Raw genomic sequence first — 14,884 nt, 5'->3', positions numbered from 1 at the left:
CAGCAGTTGTGTATATTAGCCATTTTGTTATCAGCCACAGTTATCGCTTGTTACATCTAAGACACAAAAACATTGAACTGTAGCAAAAAATGTGAATTATTTTGTAGTTTTGTGAGTAGAGATGTGTAGATGTGTTTCTTACTTGTTACATGGGAAATGGTGGTGGATTGTAAAGGTTATGAGTGAGATGAATGAACAAGTGGCCATATGATGAAATTTAAGGAGTGGGAAATATGTATTTATTATTCAGGAAAATTTATAGTGGTGGAATTTTACTCTAGGTTCAAGGGGTTTTTGAGGGTTGAACATTAGAGTTTTGTCCTTGGTGGGGTTATTTTGTCATGGATGAAAAATCCTTGTATTGAGTAAGTGTAAAATACTGTATTTACCCGCAGAAGGGTCTCCCTGCTTATGGGTCGCCCCTTTAATTTTGGGCAAAAAAAAAAATTCTAAAATTTTCACTAAGGATAGCCTTCAAATAAGGATTGCATCATATATCTGTCTTCACTAGAGTTCCATGTATACAAGTGCAGTCTTTGTGTTCTGTGTTTCAGCTTATGTCTGCGTAAGAAATATAGTTCTTGTGTTGACCCTTGATTCTTCTTTGTTTACTAAGGGAGAATGCGAGGCAGCCCACTTCTCTTCCCCTCCCCCTTCGTGTTCATGTCCACCCTAGTTCCCGCACTACCTAACAAACAAAATTACAAAGAAGAAGACTGCTATTTTTTATACCCTTGTTTCCCTTTCGTCTCTTATATTTTAATTTTTACTTATGCCTTTGCCACGGAGAGACAAGAGGCGGCAAGCTACTCTTTGTCAGTTCCTTCTATAAAACCTAGCACTAACGGTTACCGGCAGACTTGTGCGGGGCTGGAGGAATATAAAAGATGCTCTTATAAACACCAACGATGGCTGCAGTTTTGTTACGGAATGTTCAGTTGAAAGCATGTGATATCTCACGCAAAGCAATAACGTTTGGGCACAGCTGCATCATAAACACCTGTCAATATACACACAAATTGTGGAGGGTACTACTTCATGAACATTACGATGAGAGGGAAGGAGAACCGTCAACACTGCCATATGGCCTCGTACACATGTTACATGTACACACATTTGCTCTCTCTCTCTCTGGCTGGTTTAGTTTTAGATTCCCTCCTCACTCCCCTCCTCACCACGCCAGTGCAGCTCAGCAGACACGTTAGACGTGCGCTGGTAGTGGAGCTTTACACTACTGCTGAGATATTTTGATTAAACAAGTTATACTTACTCGTGGAGTTATATTTATTAAACATTGAACATAGGTTAGTTATTATTATTATTTTTTTACCCAAAGTGATAAACTGACATAAGGATCATACTACAATTTTTTATACTAAAAATCTGCATGAAATGTGTTATCTATATATCAGTAAATATGGTACATAATTATTATTACAGTGAAGTGATAACAGCAGAAAATTTTTTTTTGTTAAACTTAGTAAAAGCATTTTTTTTAAAGAAATCAAATTTGCATTTTGATGTACGTATAGCATTTTGCAAGTCATGATGTTAAAGAATAAACTATAGTGTTTTTGTTTGTTAGTGTGTTTTACTAAATATGTACTAAGGAATAATCTGCATCCTCTGTTTAAGGTATGGTGGGAGTGAACGAGCTTCATTTGATGGGAGCAGGTGATGTTCTTAAAGCAACTCTAACCCTAGCACCTCACAGAGAAAGGCGGCATCCTTACAGCACATCGTCTGCTACCAATACGCTCGTTCTCCATCACCGAGAAGTGGTGGGAGATGGTCTTCGCAAGTCATCTCTTCCTGCTCGTCACAGCAAGTCTTTGGATCAGCTGAAGACTACAGACACAACCCCAACAAATGTTCTTCCATTTCCTACCTCAAAGCCCACTGTAATCCCTAATACAACGCTACCTCGATGTTTACAGGCGCTTCCTGTTCCGCCTGTGTCTTCCTCATCTGCCCCAAATCCATCGCTCGGGCCTCCCCTAATGACCGACATGATGCGATCAGCATCCACTCAGCTCAGACGTGAGAAAAGCATGGACTGTCTAAAGCCCAGCATCGTTACATCTCCCAGTATTATCACAACTCTTCCAGCTCCATTCCCACATGCAATGCTTCCTCTACCTCTTCCTCTTGGACAGAATCTGAACGAGAAACTCAAAAACAACTTGCGCCTGGAGCTGAAGGTGGCGAATGGCAATGGTACAGGAACATCTCCTTCCACGGACTCCGGGGATTCACTGGCCATCGGCTATCGTCGTCTTGAGCAAAGCACGAGCATGCCCTTTAACCTGAGCGAAGCAATCAACAGTAGCTCGTCCCTGACCACAACCATGAAACACTCGCAGAGCACCCTTTCCATGCCCAGTGTTGCCGTCCTTCAACGGGAATGCCAGGATTCAGAATCTTCTCAGGCACTCCTTGCGAATGCAAACAGCAGCGAGTCCATGCCAAACCTGGTGTTACCCTTATCACCACCACCGTCTTTGTTTTCCGATAAGAGTCCAAAGCAGTCCCTTGTAGCGACGGATGAAATTTCCCTTGACCCACTGCTACCACTTCCGCCTGGCGAGCTCAGCAAAATAGAGGTAGGTCTCTACAGCTCGGCCGATCCAGCCCTTATATCCGTGGAGTCGAGCCTGGTCGAACCGTTGACAGTTGCCACCACCGTCACGGTAAAGTCGAAAAGTCACTCTCCGGGAAAGTCGCCTGCAGGACCATCGCTGTCTTCCCCTCCCTCCTCCTCTCTCTCCGACATCACCTCCGAACAGAGCGGCTGGGTGTCGAACTCGAGTCGTCGCACGTCGGGCGACATGTCGAGTGGCCAGCTGAGCCCGGACTGCAGTGACTTTGGTGGGTTGCGACTCAGGGCGGACAAGATGAACTCTTCCAAGCAACAGCGTGTGGTTAATGGAGAGCAGTTGTGTGCCAAGCTGCAGAAACTGGTGGAGCCTCCCCCTCCCGAGAGTGTGCCTGTTATTGACCACCCTTACGAGGAGTTGCGGCTCCCGCCACCTAAACAGTTTCGTGATGCCCCACCCCCTCCGGAACCATTTCAAGACTCTCCGCCCAAGTCACCTCCTGCGCCTATTGACAATCTGTTGTACCACGTGTATGAAAGTGTGAAGGAAGTGAGTCGACCCAGTCCACGCGATGAGACATTTCCAGATACAGAGAAGAGTACTCAAGGCACTCCGACGCAAGGTTCTTCCCACGAAGCAGCGAAGAAAACTCCATCTCCCAAGTAAGACATACATTAATAACATCCATTTTAGTCTAAGGCAATTGTTTTTTTTTTTTTGGACATTTAGTAAGTAAAACATTTTTTGAGAATTTCTGGAAGAGGGCTCTGGTATACTGAAAAAAGAAGGGCGGTGTCAAGGTTTATTCAATCATGGATAAGTTTTGATTCTATAAATCTGTCTTGATACAAGGTAATGTACATGTTTATGGCAATGGTGGTCACAAACATTTGTACTTACAGCATTATAAGTGTAGACTATGCTAGCTAGTTACTGTTTGGCAGGGCAAAAAAATTATTGCTGTAAGGCAGAATGTTGGGATCGGTTGTATGTAAAACATCTTACATCATGCACCTGCTTTGATGACTAGTTTATAAATTGTTTGAATAAACAATTTAATGGAAATTTGATTAGGAGATGGCATCTAGTATGTACAATGTGTTTCCAGAAAGTAACAACAGATGGCAGGCCATGCATTAGGAAAGGGTAGTGTACTTTCATGAAATGTTCAGGATGTGGCCAGCTGTAGCTTCTGAAAATGACTGGCTCTGGCTGATTGCGGGGTTTAGGTCGGTCAAGCACTGCAGGATGTGTGAGGGGCTGTACAGTACAAGAGCCCTGGGATGCCCAGTGCAAGTTTTGTGAATATTGACAATGCGATGATGCTTGCCTATATACGGCTCACTTTACAACAAATCTTTTGCAGGAGTTTCACTGCGAGTTGTTAAACCATCCACTCTATAGTCTTGATCTCACTCCCAATGATTATAATCTGTTCTTACACCTTAAGAAATGTCTGTTCATTCGGCATTTTCAAAGTGACAAAGAGGTGCAGACGGCTGTCAAATACTGTTACCAATCCCAAGTGGTAGATTTATATGAGATAGCAATACAAATCCCATGCATGACAAGTGATTTCAGTTGTGCATATGTTAAAAAGTAAATTGATTGCTGTATTTGTTCTAATAAGTGTATCCATATAATCATTTTCTCTGTTTATGACCCAAGATAAACATTCTGGATACACCTCGTACATAATATCTCATGTTCATAAATCATAGCCCAAAGGTGACTGAGGACAGGAAGTGGATCCATAATTGCAAAATCCTGAAAGATAGTTCTGACTCATCACCTTAGAGGGAAAACACCCAAATCATGGCACCATTTAGCTCAGTACTTCCATGTAACCAGGGCTTTGTTGAATAGAAACTAGGATTTATAGTCAAAATATGAGTTTGACATAGTCCCGTGCTGCACCCTTCTGAGCCCGATGTGCCGCCACCTCCCCCCTTACAAGCTGCGAGCCCACTCCTTCCACCACCACCCTCTACGACCCCGGCGTTTAACCGCCTGCTAAAGTGTGCGTGTGTGTGTGCATGTGTCGGCCCGTGCCCGCCGGTGTGACTTCATTGCTCCGCTCCCGAAAGCTGCCGAGCGAGGATGCACATGTCGTTTTTCGGAGCTTTTTAGTGATACAAGGGGAAACGGGCCTCGCCACACACGGTGTACGTCACGGCCCTGAGAATAGAGTTTCCGGGTCCACATGCCCATTACACATGTGACGCCCTAGGATTCGACAAACACTTCAACCCCCATTGTAGTAGCAAGTTCAACACCTAGTGACCTGTACGTGATTTGTTTTGTGAGAACAAGATGTAAGCATATAAGAGCTACAGATGAGCTCTCAGTGAAATGGGGATCCAGCATTATGATTTGTTGATAAACTTATTGTGTCAGAATTTTTTTTGCGTTGACACTCAATATCTAAAAAAATATCTTTGTGGAAGCTTTTTACTTTCATGAGGTTTTTATTGCCTCTGGTAATGGTCTCATTACCTGTGATTTTCCTTCAATTTCTCTTTTACATACATATGTATTCCACCGACTTGCATGCTTGTGCCATGACATCCAGCATCGTCGCTGCTGTGTTCTCAGGGTGCAGTACTCAACGTGTCCCAGTTCCTCCCCAGCAGCGCGTAATCGTGAGCTGTCGTGCGACTGTTACTCCCCCAAGGTCGGGGACGACCCGCTGCGACAGAAGCTGGATCTCCCTGCCGCGGACAATAACCTCAACTTTTTGAAGTCCAAGGAGGAATTCAAGCGACAGATGAACTTCACGGGCATGATATATAGGTTAGTTGCACCTATCATTTTTTATAATGTCCATAAAAAACTATGAACAACATGTATTGGTTTGAAAATAAGTCAACCTTGAATATAGACTCAACCACGCCATCTTTTTTCACCAGTTATTACAGTAAGTAACAATTTTTTTTATTATTTCATTTTTTGTGAGTTATAAGTATTACCATACCTACATATTTAGTTTTTACCTGAATAGAAGCTAACCTCAATTGCAAGCACATCAGAATCACTTTCACCAATTTCAAAGATTTTTATTTTCTATATCCTTTACAATAGCACATTCTGCTCGCAGAACTTATATTGGTGTGGTGTTGCACAGTAGTTAGTCTCTTCAACATATTGTTATTACTCTCATGTGAGATCCTTCCTTTATGTGGATCTTGACATGTAAATGTGCCCCGTTTTTTGACACAATAACTCATAACAAGTTGATAATTGTAAATCTTTCGCAATACTGCGAATTAAAATTCTGATGAGCATTGTAGCATTGCAGGCCTGGCCCTTTTCCAATGTTTCATGTTACAGTAAAACTCTCGTTCCCGCATAAGTTTTCCCATTTATTAAGGTCACAAAATTATTCCCTTGATCCCTTCCATTAATCCCTGTGTTAATTTTTCCCATTTGTAACATTTGCATTAATAGATGCTTCCCGCATATAATGTTCAGCGTTTGTGGTGGTGGGGGGGGGGGGGGGGGGAGGGGGAATGTTTATCTTTAAACTTTTAAATTCTCCTTATCATTAATTTTTAAAAAATTTACATATTTCCAAATGATAACGAAATAATTGGTATTGTACATGACCATCAAAACCTTTGCCGCGCCACACACTGTTACAAGTATATTTTTTAACCAATCATTTGCATTTGTATAGACTGAGAGGCTGTTCCATCTGCACGCCATTTTCCCCATTTGAGGCATAACATTTTAAGAATGATAAACATACATGACAGCCGAAACCTGTGCCACATGTAGCAGCTTTTACAAGTGAATTTTTCAACCAATAATCTGCTTGCATTCTTATAGATTGAAAGGCTGTTCCACGAAGTCACAGTCTGGAGTAGTCCTGACAAATACTGTCAACTTCTATCGTTTGGTTGATATGTGCAGTCTGTTGTGCGATACAATCTCTTCATCAGAAAATAAATTATTTCTAGGGATGGGATTTTCGAATCTTGGATTCGTCGAATATACCGAATCCTATGGATTCGAGGATTCGTAGGATCCGAGGTGGGATTCGAGGTGGGATTCGAGGTGGGTTTTTAAGAGTTTTAGGTAGTAATTGAAAATTGTAGTGCTGGGCGAAGTTTGAAAATTTCGATTCGAACCGAACCCTTACGTTCGGTTCGGTTCGAAACCTCATAAAATATATTCGAAAAACCGAAAGTTCGTTTAAAAAAAATTACGTTTTTCTAATTTTCTAACCCCCATTTGAGACCATTCACAAAACAGCTCAACAAAATTCTATTACTTGTAATATTCCGACTTTTATCGCATAGTCGTCGCCTCAACAGTTTAAAGAGCAAACAAAATAAAAAAAAAATTATTAATAGTCGCATAACTCGCATAGCATTTTTTCATATAGGCGCGCTTTGTTTTTTGTTTGCTTTAGAGAATTTTGTATGCATTTGTCGTACTAGGTAATATAACCTATCGTACAAATGCCAAAGGTATTGTACATTATACCTTTAACTATTGTGCGTGTACGAGAAGTGTTGTAAAATCACCAAAGATTGCGTACCCCATACGTTAAACTAAAGCGCATGTACGAGAACTCTCGTATTTCGGCAAAACTAACGTGATCAAGTTAACACAAGACAAATGCGATAGGAAATGATTACGTAAATTACGTATTTTAAATAACTGGGATGTATTTATTTTCTTTTGCCTTTTTGGTTATAACAGTCAGGTAATGAAAATATTAATTTAATCTTGTGTATTAAAGTACTGGTCCAGTAAATTTTACAGTACGGTACTAAGTTGACTAGCGTAGTCGCGGCAGCCATCATTATTTCTCGTGTTTTCTTTTTTCCGACGCAAATTTCTATAACCACACTTTTTACGTTACGTTTATAATATTATTGTTCTTGAGGTGAATTGCGATGAGCAGGCTAACGTCGTTTAAGTTTTCCAAATTGAGAAAAGATAATGACGACCCGGATGACCCAGAACCACCCCAAAAAACCGTCTAAAGTTTCTTCTGACGAGCAGCATTCTTCCAAGAAAACAGCAACTGCAGTCAGCGGGTTTTGTAATGTAGATAGGTAACTTAATTCACATTCGCCTTTTTTTTATGTTTTATTAAAAAGTTTTACTTATTAAAAATGTTAGGTTATGTCTACCACAAAAATATGTAGATAGGTAACTTAATTCACATTCGCCTTTTTTTTGATGTCCTATTAAAAAGTTTTACTTATTAAAAATGTTAGGTTATGTCTACCACAAAAATATGTTATGTGGCCTTATGCTGAATGTTCGTCATCTTTATATTTTTTTTAAATGAAGGTTAGTGTACACTGAAAAAGGAAGATAGTCTTTTTGAAATTTAGATGTAACATCTTCATTAATTAAAAATTGGTATATATATAAGCTAAGCTATATAATGTTTAAATTTTACATATGGCTGGAGAACCTTTCTTTTTCACCACTCAGTTAAAGACCAAAATGCTGGTCATCGGTTCATTTTAATTCAAAACAATTATTTCTGTATGAGGTTCGGTTCGGCTCGGTTCGAAACCAGAGAACTGAGGTTCGTCCAGCTCTAGAAAATTGTATACCTAAACTATATTATAAAGGTAACGGAAATAGCACAAACGTAAGATAAAATACGCTGCATTTTGTCAATTAGCATAACTACTCTATCATTTCCAACCTTCAATAATATAACATTGCAGAAAAAAACGTAACTTTTTTTAAATGGTGTTCGTTATACAAACATATTTTATTGAAAACATAGGAAGGATTAATTTAACAGAGAATTAGACAGATGCACACTTACATGTGTGGTTTTTGAGGTTATTTGTCTCTATTTTATATCAGGTGTATACACTATGCACTTATTTTATAATTTTATAAATACATATGTGATTTTTTTTAATACATAGGCCTATGTAATTTTTTAAAATAAATGTGTGATTTTTTTAATAACATGTGGTGAAGTTTAGTGTGGGACTGGGATTCGAGATTCGATGACAAACACTGAGGATTCGAACAAGGATTCGGATTCGACCAAAATGTGGATTCGTCCCATCCCTAATTATTTCTATAATATATTTAGGTAAATGAAATATATTTAATAATATTATTTATATATTATATAAAATATATGGCTTTCCAAATTATTTATCTGGACTTTGCTTCTACACTTCTCACACAAGTCTGTAAACTATTTGAATGGTTTAATCAAATAAAGTAGAGCTAAACAGTCTCTTTCTACTTCAAAGTCAAAGCACAGTCGAATCTAGGATGATAATGCTTCAAAATTGTACATTCCACAATGTACTCTGTAAACTACTAATGATTCTATGCGTGAATTTGTGTGTCTCAACGAACATGATGTCCTTTACATAATTCTCACACATATTTCACAAATATATTTTCTTGACGATAAACTCAAAAGTCTCCTAATTTCATACAATAATCTTGTAACAGTCTAGTGTGTTGAGATGTAATGTACCTAGTCTTTTTAGATCCAACCAAAACTTCCAACTAAACACTCCAAACTAAGAATTTTTTTAGTCCACAGTTTTTTTTGTGTGTGTTTAATAAATGCAATTTTTAAACATAGATCATTTTGTTATATGACAATGGCTCATAGAAATATTGACTTTACAAATAAATTAGTTACAAAAATAATTCAATTAAATAAAACATTAAAGTTTATATATATTAGAGTAATGTCTGAAATGAATTAAAATAAAAGATATACAATAATAATTACTGAAAAGTTTCTCTACATCACTAAAACAATAAATATTATGTTTGCAGTGAACATTACCAATTTGTTGCATCAAAATATTGTCTACCATTTTTTGGTGTTATTCAGAGCGTTTTTGTCTTATCAATTTAAATGTTATGGTTTCTTTAAAATAAATGCTCATGGTACATGGAGTATAAATGTTAGTTGCATTTTTGTTTTTCTTGGATGGTGCGATCACGGTACAACACTTTGTTTTGAAATGGTATGAATAAGGATCAAAATGTATTTGTAATTTTTTTTTATCCTTTTTTTAAATGAGGTTTCCTAATTCTTTCCTTGGCCTCGTAGCGATTTCCCGACGCTAGCCTCCACGCTGCCGTACTTCCACATCAGCGACGAGTATCGGATATTCTCCCCTGAAGGCCTGCACCTCATCGTGTGTGTCCACGGCCTGGATGGTAACTCTGCCGACTTGCGGCTGGTCAAGACGTACCTGGAGCTGGGGCTGCCTGGGGCCAACCTGGAGTTCCTCATGTCCGAGCGCAACCAGGTAGCAGTGTTACCACGGGAACTGTCTTATCCTTCGTTACTGTATCCCTGGCGGATTGACTGAGTTTGCATTTTGGGCCCGAATGTTCTAGTTTAATTGTTCAAACTGTTACTTTATAGTCCTTACTAGTGATGTGTCGGTTCTACTTTTTTCCCGGCTCTCGGATCGGTTCTGTCTCTTAGAAATCAGTTCTTGGTTAACCACCAAACAATTCCCAGTTACACCAAAGATCGTGATAGATGGCGTTCAAGCTGTTACACTATAGTCCTTAGTAGTGATGTGTTGGTTCTACTTTTTTCCCGGCTCTCGGATCGGTTCTATCTCTTAGAAATCAGTTCTCGGTTAACCACCAAACAATTCCCAGTCACACCAAAGATCGTGATAGATGGCATGTTTATTTGTTGAATATGGCTTCAGAGTGCCCCACTTCAACAAGATTCCACCACAAACAAATCACCTAGCCCCTAGGTAACACAGGTGCTTCATGTTCACTAGGTGGCTACAGTAGTACAGAACTTATATCCTGTGGCGAAACAAAATCTTGTAATACATACAACTATTTTTTAGTCGAACCAATGTCTAATCTAGGCACATAAAAAAATTGCTTGAGAAATTTTTTAATCCGTTTATAAGAATTTAAGAATATCTTAAAAAAATAAATAAAAAGTTAAAACTATTATAGCAGTAGCATCACACATAACCGATTGCAAGTTAATATGTTATAATAGTAGTGGATGTAACTCTCAAGCTAATAAACATCTGTTAAAAGAATATACTAACACATGGTATGTTGTTAGAGTTAATATTGATGTAGGGCTGAAAAAGTGGTAGCAAACACCTTCAGTTTATGAGTAGTAGACAATTTTATATCATGGTAGTTTGTTTTTAAGTTAAAATTTTGTAATAATTTTTATTTATCCATAGGTCTGCTTTTATTTAAAATAATCTTTCTGCCTCCTAGTAAAAAGAGGGACCAAAAAAGGTCAGTATCTCAACACAAAGAACATCTTTGTTCCCCCCTCCCGTGATATTTTCCAAGATTTACTAACCTTTTTTCACTTTAAAAAAATCTGCTATATTTTCACTGTGGAAAGGTTCGAATATTAAGCTTTCCTTGGTACTGAAATTATATGAGTATCAGTGCCTGTTAATTTGCTGAGAACTGGCAGTATCAAGACCTAGTACCAGGACCGGCCCTTCAATAATCCTTACAGAATTAGAGTTGAAGGAACTCAGTTTTAATGGTTTTTTTGTAGAGAAATTCTCTATAACCCAATATGGCTACAAATATGGTTTTTCCTCTATTGTTTTAAGTAATTTCTTAAAATTGTGAGTTAAGTAGCCAAAGAAACTTAGATGTCCATTTTTTTACATTTGAGTCTTGTGAATATGTTTAAGTTTATTATTTAAGATGTACCTACTCGCATCTGCATTTTAGCTGCTAGTTACCAAATAGATGGTGAAACAACATGCTTTTACATTATGCAAGCAAGACAAAATTTAAAAATTTAAGAACTTAACAGGTAAACATTCTGTAATTATGTTCTGAGCTTACATGTCCCTTGCCATTAGAAACTGACACCTTAACAATCAAGGCCACCAAGTTTAACAAGTCATAATACATTTTATAACAAGACTTCACCATGTTAAATGTTAAATATTTAGTGCTGGTTGCACCATGAAATGTAACTTCTCACCAGCTCTTCGTATTTTATTATTAACTTTAACTTTCAATAACTGAAGAAGTCATACACATCATTGCAAGGCAGGAATTGTGATCCTGTCTGCATCTGCAACCAGGAGATAGCCCAGGTGGATGCAGCCTTACCCTCCTACCAATTGTTGCTTAGCGTGCGAGAGCCCGTGATCAAAACAAAGGAAAGTAACGTAAAACCCAAGTAACGGGTGATGCGTTCTGTCTTTAGTGATGCGTCCTGTCTGTAGTGATTGAAGTCTAGGAACTGCCTTGTTCTTAAACTAGGACAAAATGGTTTGTAAGAGAGAGCAAAGGAGCTTGATTCAGCTACTTATCCTCAGAATTATTTGTTATATAACATAGGTAATGGTGGTATGTGTGCCTTTTAACATATGCATTTAGTCCTAAAGACATAGTTAAGGATTAGCTTTTTGAAACTTTGAAGCCTTATTACCGTAGAATCTCTAGTATTTGAAATATTTTTTATTTTTCTACACGGACAGTTGTGAGTTCGTGAACAGCGACGGTTTGCAAGAGGTCGCAGTGTCATGTGCCTGGGTGCATCGCACTTGTGCAGGGCGACACGTTCTCCGACTTCGACACCATGACGGACAAGCTGGTGGCGGAGATCCTGTACCACATCGAGGCCTGCGGCCTGAACCCCACCAAGATCAGCTTCATCGGCCACTCACTCGGCAACATCATCGTCCGGTCGGCCATCACCCGGCCGCAAATGAAGCACCTTCTCCCTCGCCTGCACACCTTCCTGTCTCTGTCGGGCCCACACCTCGGCACCCTCTACAACAACAGCGGGCTCGTCAACATGGGTCAGTAGGGATGTGCGAGTACCCAATATTTTTGGGTATGGTTCGATTCCACAATTACCCGAACCCGGAATCGTTGTACGTACATGGATTCGAACAGTATTACGAATATTCACAAAAGTTATAAAATAATTTAATACGGCTAAAAAATACTAGCAGTGAAAAATAAAATTAGGCTACTATTACGTAAGTATTTATAATATGATGTATCAAAGAAAGATATGTAAATTAAATTAAATAATTAACTCGGTGACATTAAAAGAATTTCGAGATTTCGAGGTCTTAAACTATAATTACGAATTTTGTCGTATAGCAAACTATAAACTAAAAACAATTACATACCTACAAGGAAAAAACGTCTTGGCTATTTATTGGAGAAAAAATGGTTTTGTTTGCTGAAACGTTTATAAAACTGAGATTTCCCTGTGGCATGCAGTTTATTACGATTGAGTTGAAGAAACGAATATGTTTTGGTTTTCATATTTTAAAGTGTTTATTATTAATGAAGTTTACATAATTATAAACATTTCAATCTCAGTGTAATAAATAATTGCCAGTAGTTACAGCTAGAAAAAAGAGAACACACATTATTTTAAATTAATCAGTTAATTTAATTATTCTGTGCTTAATATTCGGAATCTGATTCATATCTAAAATATTGCCAGGGATTCAAATCGGATTCGAACCAAACTGAAAATCAAGGATTTGCACATCCCTATGGGTCAGCATCCACCTTGTGCATCTGTGGTCACAATAATATTGTCAACTGGCAGAGCCCTACCAATCACTGGGAGGTTGTCATTTTAGTCTATGTTGATTTTTTCGTTGCATCAAATGGTTTGCCGCATAGCGCTTAGAAGGCACCATATTCTGTTGATTGCTGCAGAGTTGTTACTGAAAGTGAAGCAGCATGTAGTATGAGAACTGTCGTCGCCATGGTGGACAAACGGTTGTTCAGGCAGGGGCCATGATGAAGTATGTTGCTTTGATCAGCCAGGTAGGTGCATGTCATGAAGTGGTTCCTCCAGGAGTGAAGAGCTTTTCATCCTCACGCTGACAGTGGGTGTGACAGGCATAATGCATTGATAGGGACAAGATTTGATGGTTTTATGTTCAGTTTAAAAAAAAAAACTGGAGGTTTTGGTGTTTTTTTTATATGTTAATGGTGTTAAACTGGCTCTACACTAGTCAACCAAACATGTCAACAGCAAACTGGCAAATGGTTTGCGGTTTGTTGGTCTCTAGCCAGTCAACAACAAAGTTGGTGTTTCCCCCCCCCCCTACCCCCCCCCCCCCCCCCTAACCCACCATTTATTGTGAGGTTGGCTCGTGTGAAGCGGTGTTTGCAGTTTGTACTCAAGCAGTTGTGGTTCTAAAGGCAAAACAATATGAACAGCCAGATCGTATCTCTACTTCAGCCTCCTCTTTACTATCATCCACCTTTACCCGATACCTTTTCCATCTCCACATTATGAAACATACCTCACACGTAATCCTCTTACTATCAAAAATCATCTCCATGCAACTCCTTGTCCTGTTAGTCTTATCAAAATACAGAAGACAACCACCAGTATCCAGCAATTGCTTGCAGTTAGGGTAATGAAGGAAATGTTTTTATGAGTCTACGTAAACACCCGCACAGTGTTTTTATTTTTATGGATAAGTATTCAGTGTCATCTTATTAGTATGCTGTCAGTTCTAATCTATTTTTACTGACCTGCTGAACTCTCTTCTCTGTAAAATACTTTAGCTGATTAACGTGGGTGTTACTGTGTTAAATCTGGCTATACTTTTCAAAATTTACGTGGGCAGATGTAGCAAAAAAACTCCACATAAATAACCCTAAAACATTACATAAATCCTGTGGAATTTTTTCCCCACCCGACGAGAAAATGTGTTCCTGAAATTTTTCCAGACATTCGAGATCTGCACAGCTGTATTCATAAACAACTGAATTTTTTTTTGTGTTAGTATTAGAAATTGAATCAAATACAAATAATAAACTATTTATTTCGAAATTTGAAAATTTTAATATTCGCACAGGCTTAGAAAAAGTGTATAATAAGAGATTCAAGATCAAATGATTTAAAGCTTAGTTCAAACATTTTGGTCAAAATATCATGCTAAATAAATTACAGTAAAACCTTTTTGTTGCGACCCCATTTATTGCGACCACCTCTCTATTACAACCCGATTTTGAGGAACCGTGAAAAAATTGCCGAAAATCCGAAGAAAATCGGACAGAAAATAAGTTTCTTGTGGTGAGTAGCGTGTTACTGCGTTTCTCTTGCCGAGTGCTGTACTGCCGTAGCAGCGCATATCTAAAAATAGATACCACTTCCTGTCGACCGCTGTCAGCGCTTGACAACCCCCATTCCATGTCCCTTTGCCGGCAGGGTTCAGATAAAGGTTTTTGTTGCAACGTGTTTACGTTTAGCTTTTTGCGAGTGTCTAGTGTGGTACGCAGTTAAGGCAAAGCTACCTGCTGGATTTCTC

General features: G+C 38.7%; 1 protein-coding gene across 9 annotated transcripts in view; it reads left to right on the top strand.

Moving 5' to 3' along the window:
- LOC134530343 (protein FAM135A) overlaps nt 1-14,884 on the top strand; it is a 110,047-nt gene that overhangs the window by 70,765 nt on the left and 24,398 nt on the right. For 6 of the 9 annotated variants that reach the window (XM_063365090.1, XM_063365086.1, XM_063365094.1 and 3 more), the window contains 4 exons: nt 1,636-3,259; nt 5,193-5,390; nt 9,667-9,871; nt 12,142-12,391. In XM_063365090.1, coding sequence (XP_063221160.1) covers nt 1,636-3,259; nt 5,193-5,390; nt 9,667-9,871; nt 12,142-12,391 — 2,277 coding nt within the window. The remainder of the gene's footprint in view (nt 1-1,635; nt 3,260-5,192; nt 5,391-9,666; nt 9,872-12,141; nt 12,392-14,884) is intronic. The other 3 variants (XM_063365087.1, XM_063365092.1, XM_063365089.1) reach the window with 1 other exon arrangement.

This window comes from Bacillus rossius, chromosome 3 (genome assembly GCF_032445375.1).
Source record: "Bacillus rossius redtenbacheri isolate Brsri chromosome 3, Brsri_v3, whole genome shotgun sequence".
In the NCBI taxonomy this organism is placed as follows: Eukaryota; Metazoa; Arthropoda; class Insecta; order Phasmatodea; family Bacillidae; genus Bacillus; species Bacillus rossius.
This window is presented reverse-complemented; position numbering and strand designations above follow the sequence as displayed.